The 6,877-nt window shown below is 41.8% G+C and overlaps 2 protein-coding genes across 2 annotated transcripts in view; both read right to left on the bottom strand.

Annotated features, from left to right (window-relative positions):
• Positions 1-6,877, bottom strand: part of LOC109963850 (melanocortin receptor 5-like) — a 174,091-nt gene that overhangs the window by 58,103 nt on the left and 109,111 nt on the right. The gene's annotated exons all lie outside the window — the stretch shown is intronic.
• The window catches only part of LOC109963851 (low-density lipoprotein receptor class A domain-containing protein 4), a 253,798-nt gene continuing 247,962 nt past the window's right edge, over positions 1,042-6,877 (bottom strand). The window contains 1 exon segment of the mRNA XM_020606735.1: positions 1,042-6,877. This exon segment is cut by the window's right edge and continues 114 nt beyond it. Within this exon segment, the coding sequence (XP_020462391.1) occupies positions 6,670-6,877 (208 nt within the window). The 3' untranslated portion in view covers positions 1,042-6,669.

Here is a 6,877-nt window from a genome sequence, read left to right as displayed (position 1 = left end):
GGCTTTCATGTGTCTTGCACTGAGGAGAGGCTTCCGTCAGGCCACTCTGCCATAAAGCCCCGACTGGTGGGGGGCTGCAGTGATGGTTGACTTTCTACAACTTTCTCCCATCTCCCGACTGCATCTCTGGAGCTCAGCCACAGTCATCTTTGGGTTCTTCTGTACCTCTCTCACCAAGGCTCTTCTCCCCCGATAGCTCAGTTTGGCCGGACGGCCAGCTCTAGGAAGGGTTCTGGTCGTCCCAAACGTCTTCCATTTAAGGATTATGGAGGCCACTGTGCTCTTAGGAACCTTAAGTGCAGCAGAAATTTTCAGTTTTTCTTTTTTAATAAATCTGCAAAAATGTCAAACATTCTGTGTTTTTCTGTCAATATGGGGTGCTGTGTGTACATTAATGAGGAAAAAAATGAACTTAAATGATTTTAGCATATGGCTGCACTATAACAAAGAGTGAAAAATTTAAGGGGGTCTGAATACTTTCTGTACCCACTGTATATCTACACAAAAACCACCTTGCCTTAACAGCCACTCGGACTGTGCCGGCACATCAGGCCTTGACCGGAATCGCCAAGCAACACAGAAACCAGGGTAACAACTCTGAGAAGTTGCTGATCTGCCTAAATCCTGCTCACATTATCGGGCTGCATCACTGAGGACAGATCCAGAGATGAGTGTTACTGCTGCTCCCTCAGACTCCTGTAACCACATTCCAAAAACTCATTATCTGCATAAGACTAACGAAAAAAGAAAGAGGGGGAACACCAGAGTAATCACTTTTAAAGTTTTATTCATTACACTGCAGTTTGACTACAGCATAAGTACAAGCATAAAATCTTTGACTACAACAGCACTTAGAGCAACATTTTTTGATTTTTTTTCTTCTTTTCTGTAAAAGTATTGCAATAACAGACCTTAGGCCTAAAACCTATTACATCACAATTGCTTAAATAAAAAGAGGCAAAATACACAACAATTTTACCTCTGTGTCTCTGTTTATATATATATATATATATATATATACACACTGTATGGTTACTGAATACAGTCATATATATTATATTTATCTAGATTTCAGCACAGAGGGGGGGAGGAGGGAAGAGAAGAATTCATTTCTGTAAATAATGTAAAATGATGTTACAAAACCCATGATGGAAGCAGTCCTATGGTAACTGTCAAGACAGAGAAAATACCAAACTGTTGAGACATTATCATTGTTATTATTATTATTATCAAAGCTACTTGTCAGCAGTTGAGTATAGAGTTCTGATAAGTGGAAAGAGGGAGCACACTGTGGTGGGAGAAACCAAATAAAAATCAGTCTGAGCCCCAGTTAGTTCTTCAAGCTAGCGCAGGAAACAAAAAAGGTCTGTTAAGAAGGAGAGCCAAGTGGCGCTCCAGCCAGTTACAATAGAGACATTTTCAAATTAAAACGACACAATTGCCTCTTATTTGGTGCTCTGAAGAGAAAACGGCGCGCTGCTATATACACTGTCTATAGATAAGAATGGACATGCTCTGTGGTTAATGTACAATGACGTTATCAGTACATACTGTAAATAAATGGCTGCAGCTTAACCATGACTTGTTTCAATATACTGTGCCACATATACCGTTGTAATGTAGAAAACAAAATAATAAAAGGAGGAGTTCAATGACAGTTTTGACAGCATTTTTCACTTGTTTCACGCTGGTGCAACTTTCCATTCTTTACCAGGAAGAAGACAATTGTCACATTTCCTTTCCATTCAAAAATCATGTGATCAAAGCTTGATGATCATCCTGTAACGGCGATGAAATGCTCTAACCAGACCCTAGCATCCAGCCAGAGCTACAGCAGTACTGAGTGTGCTCGACAGTTTTACACTTTGGCAGAGATACAAAACTGCAACTGAAATGAACTCAACTATTGTAAAGATCAATGAGTACGATTCCCTCAGAGGACATTCAATGGCTCTCGTGTGCGGTGATAATGTGACGCGTCCCCCAAACTAGACAGCTTCTGCTTTTTGTTCAACAATTTACAAAGCAAGTTGAGCTCGACCTGGCTGAAGTCATGGCATCAGTGACAACTGGTGTGTGTGTGTGACATATGTTTTCTTGAACAATCTGTGTAATAAAACTATACACTTGTTAGTCATTGGGGGTGAAAATAAACCCACAAACCAGTATCCAAATGACGACAAGCACTGGGAGAGCATGTTCTTAGAAGAGGAATTGAACAAACAAGTGAATAATCTTTTCTCAACCACTTCCTTGATCCAGAGGTTACCTCATCCTTATTATAACAGACTATTTTTAATAGCAAATTATTATACGTTTGTATTAGAGTTGCAACCATGTTGTAAGCATAATTTGCAAACCATGTTTTCTCATTAAAAAAAAAGACAAAGCACATTTTTTAAACTGAAGACATTTACAAATTTGATGCTGCCTTCTTAAAATTCTTATATTGTCTATACATTATATTACATTATTCACAACATTTTTTGTGGTTTCTACCCATTGGGTAGGATATGTGCATAATATATTCAAGTTATATACAGCACCTTACAAACAAACATAAAGAGACAGACTACTGAAAAAAGCACCGTCGGAAGTGAGGCACAACGAAGGTGGGAGCTTTTTGAGTGCAAGTGGGTTCCTATGTCTGCTCCACACACGGGTCAAATTACTGGTTGAAATGGCTCCAGTTGCTCGGACCAGGAGTGACTGCTTCTGTCTGGCACAATGGGAACGAGCGAGCTGGTGAGCGCGCATGTAAACATCATCGGTGAACTGGTCATAGCTTAGAGCTAAAAATGTTCAAGGCTGAGCTGCAGTTTGAAATTACTGACACAGAAACAGGCACACTCTCTGTCCTGTGGCCCAGTACAGTTCTAGTTCCATGTGGATGTCAAATTAGGTAAGGTTCTTCCACTTCTCTGAGACAGTGCATGAGATTCAGTCTATAATGAAAAAGAACCTCAAGAGTTGGTGGAGAAATGCAGCACAAACAAAGCAGGCTTCTAAATTCATGTCAGCAGGTGCTGCAACTACTTTGCTTAAGGACAAATGATCATTTTTGTCAATCCTAAATCTTTCCTCACCTCTTTATGTTCCATTTTGCCAGACGTGGTCAACCCCAAGATAAAGCACCTGTAAAGATTCCAAGCAGCAGTTTGACTGAGGTGTGGTCTGCTCAAACATGAACATTAGGCACCTTATTTACTCACGTAATAGTAACATGCAAACCTCCTTGTAGAAAACATAAAATTCATCTTTATATCCTCCATTTACAAGCTATGACTGCACAGACAATGAGCTGAGAAAGCAACAGAAAAACAAAGACAAATATAAAAGAAATGCGGGTTTAAAGCAGGTTCATACAGTCAAAGGCCAAAGTGTTTGGACAGTCTCTTCACCCAGACGGTCTGGTGGAATAAAACCATAATGATTCTGTATTCATTTTACAGAACACAAGACCACACTTTGTCTCGAAATACTTGAGCTTTTGACTGCAGAGGGTCAGGTCTCAGTCCTAGTTTTGGATAAGTTGAGGGGACAGGATGGACAGGAGGACAGGTGGACTGGGGTGATGGGCATGAGAAGCAGCAGTAGCAACGAGAGTAGCAGTAGCAGCAACAGCAATAGCAGCAGTGATGTAGTAATATACACACAACCACAGAGCCGGATGGACAGAAAACACACATGCACACCTTCAAACACACAGATGCTTAAAAAAAAAAAAATCTGAGGGCCTGTGATCAAACTGACCAAAAACGTTTTCCTCCCATCATTATGACATCTGCAGAGTGGAAAATGAGATGCAACTTGTATGTGTACAAGAAGGGGACGAGTCCTATTTTCACTACCTTTCCTGGTTCCCCAGGTACAAATGGAATTCAGATCTGCTGCATTAGTGTCACACACCTTCAAATACTCTAAGAGTGCATTACGGAAATTATGTGACAATTTTTTTTCATTTGAGCGTTATATACTGTATAACGTGTCCCAACGCCACGTGTGTTGAACCACTGCTGCACATATACCCTAACAAATAGTTCTTCTTATTTAAGAAACAAGAAACAGAGCCAAATTCCTCGTGTCCAACACACCTGGCCAATAAAGCTGATTCTGAAACAATTGCTAAAAACCACAGATGAACTGACTTGTTGTAGGATTTGGACTTTCTATGAGACTTGCTGACAATAGACATCATATCGTCCAGTATTTTTCAATAGTTCACAAAAGAATTTAGTACTTTGTATTATATTCCTTGAAAAGCCCTTCCTTGAGCTGTCGGTTTCATTTTTGCAGCTGTGAGAAGCCCCTCTCTTCCTTTTGAGCATTGTACTGAGGGGCACTGCACATGAAACTGGGTATGAATGTGCAGCTTTCATGGAAGTTCTGGGGTGGACTTTGAAGTTTTACAGTGAGGTCACTTCTACCCCACAATAATACCCATCATGCATCTCTGGCTTTTTAAAGAGATAAGCAGAAGCATAAACTTTATTGCCAAGTATGATCAAAAACACAAGGAATTCGCCCTTTTTTTGCACAAACATTCAACTAATGATGTGTTAATATGGGCGGTGCCACATCAATAACATGCCTTCGATTCCCTAAACTCATATGTTGCTGACTAACAAATCACTCAGCTGAGCGTACACACTCAATGGTCTCTCTATAGTTGTGAGGACGCTCACTGACATAAGGCATTACCTAGCCCCTTACCTTAATCATCACAATGAAATGTCTAGCCCCTACCCCATACCTTAACCTCACAATGATGGGCTGCAACTAAATTTGTCCAAACAACCATAGCAAAACACACACACACACACACACACACACACAGGAAGGACCACACAGCTAAACAAGGGCTCTACTTCAGTCTCCACTTTAAAGGGCTTGGCGGACTCTGCATCGGTTGAACGCACTTTTTCTGCACATAGATGGAAGGAAGGATGATGAACTGTGTTCATCAAAAACACAGTTAAAAAGCTGGGATAGGGGGCAGGGGTATAAAATGGGTGGAGCGGGGCACTGGTGTTGAATGCAAAGAAGACAGACAGAGAAAGCGCAAGAGCAGAGGAGAAGGCAACGATGAGCAGAGAAAAAGGCTAGATTTTCAAAAAGGATTTCTTCCTTTACAAAAAGGACCTTCCCATAGCCCTTTGACTTGGACCACAGACAGTTTTCATTTAAAACCTGATCGCTGTCCTGGCAGATGCAGACAGAAGACTTCTTGTTTTTGTGGCTTTACAAACATGAAGACGGAGAGCCAAACTTTTTTTCCTTATTTTGTTTTCTCGTTGTCATGGCAGCGGGGTTCGAGCTGAGTGTGGCTGTTGGCAGAATGCACTGTGCATATCTGAATGAGCGGTGAGAGGAGGGGAGAAGGGCATATGGACAGAGGAAACATGACAGAAGTGTCAAGTGCTCCGAGGTCAGGACAGAGTTGAGGAAAGAATCTGCTGTAACCAGGCTGCTGCATGGAAACGTGGATATGTTTTAGTTACTTTGCTATTGAGCATGTTATCTTTAGTTAACCTGACACCCAACCGGCTGGCCAGCTCACCCACAATTGTTGATATGGAGCATGTTGTGTCTGGTCAAGCAGCGCTCGTCTTTCTAAGAGTTTCCTCTGGTTTGGTTCTAACAAACTACCAAAGGAGGTAAGAAATGTTCCGTCCGCCCATCGGCTGGCTACAAGGCAGATTTGATCCCCACAAGGCTGAAGTGTACACAGATGCAAAGCAGTACAGGATTATTCTCTTACTAAGTCTCACTGTACCTGTGGTGTAAGCAGACAGAGATGTTGTAGGCTGGGTACGAGTATTTCTTGCGGTTTTCAAAAAAAGGAAGGAGATAAGCTTATGATACTTGTTTTTTTTTGTTTGTTTTTTTTTTGCCTCTGTTTGTTTTGCTCCCAAATGTTTAAACAACATTGGAGCCAAAGTTCAGTCAGTCCATTCATGAAGAGGACCAAAAACAAAAAACCCCTAAACAAAACAAAAAAAACAACACATCATCACGTCATCATTATCATCACATAGCATCATTTCCCTCTTCTCTTTTACAACAAAAAGATAGTGCAACTTTTAGATAACTTTTCTTTGTGTGTTTTGAATGTTAGAACAAGTCACCCTTTGTTTTGCTTCCTCGTGAACCTTGGCACTAAGATTTGGGTTTAAGAGTCTCTTGTTTTCTCGTGTTCTCTGTTATGTCCTTGATTCTCAGTTCTCACTCTGTGCACAGATCCCGGTCTAAAAAAGAAAAAGAACAAAACAAAACTAAAAAGCATCCTCAGTTCCTGGGGACAGAGCAGTCACCCGAGGGGACACACACACACACACACACACACACACAAAAAAGCAAATTGTATCAATCTGTGCCAGCAGTACGTTTCTTTCTCATATGAAGGAGGAAAAAGTCTCCACGAAGTGCACACATCCTGCCCCAGCAGTGCTAGCTGTGTGAGTTACTAACATCAGAAATAAACTATTGGTTCCTCTTGTTTTGTTGTAGCTAAGGTTGATATTTCTTTGTGCATGGGAGTGTGGAAAGAGGACATGAGAGAGACAGAGAGAGAGATAAAGAAACCACTGCTTAGAGGTAACTCAGGGGTAAAGAGCAGAGACACTGAGTCTGGGGTGTGTGGCCCCACCCACTTCTATGCCCTTTTCTTCACACCAGGTCCTCTGGTTGGCCTTCCTTGGCCTTGGCAGGTACTATTGTGCTTTCTGATTGGCTCTGCTGCTGGATCGTCCTGTTGCCTGGCACTCCCACACCCCCTACCCTCTGGTTATTGCTGTGCTGGTGTAGAAAGAACGCTGAGCCGGGATAGTGGCCCATCACTTCGCTGTATGCTGGTGGGGGGCCCTCCATGCGCCCG

Source organism: Monopterus albus, unplaced genomic scaffold, assembly GCF_001952655.1.
Source record: "Monopterus albus unplaced genomic scaffold, M_albus_1.0 scaffold81.1, whole genome shotgun sequence".
NCBI lineage: Eukaryota > Metazoa > Chordata > Actinopteri > Synbranchiformes > Synbranchidae > Monopterus > Monopterus albus.
Note: the sequence above shows the minus strand (reverse complement) of the source record. Positions and strands in the feature narration are given on the sequence as shown.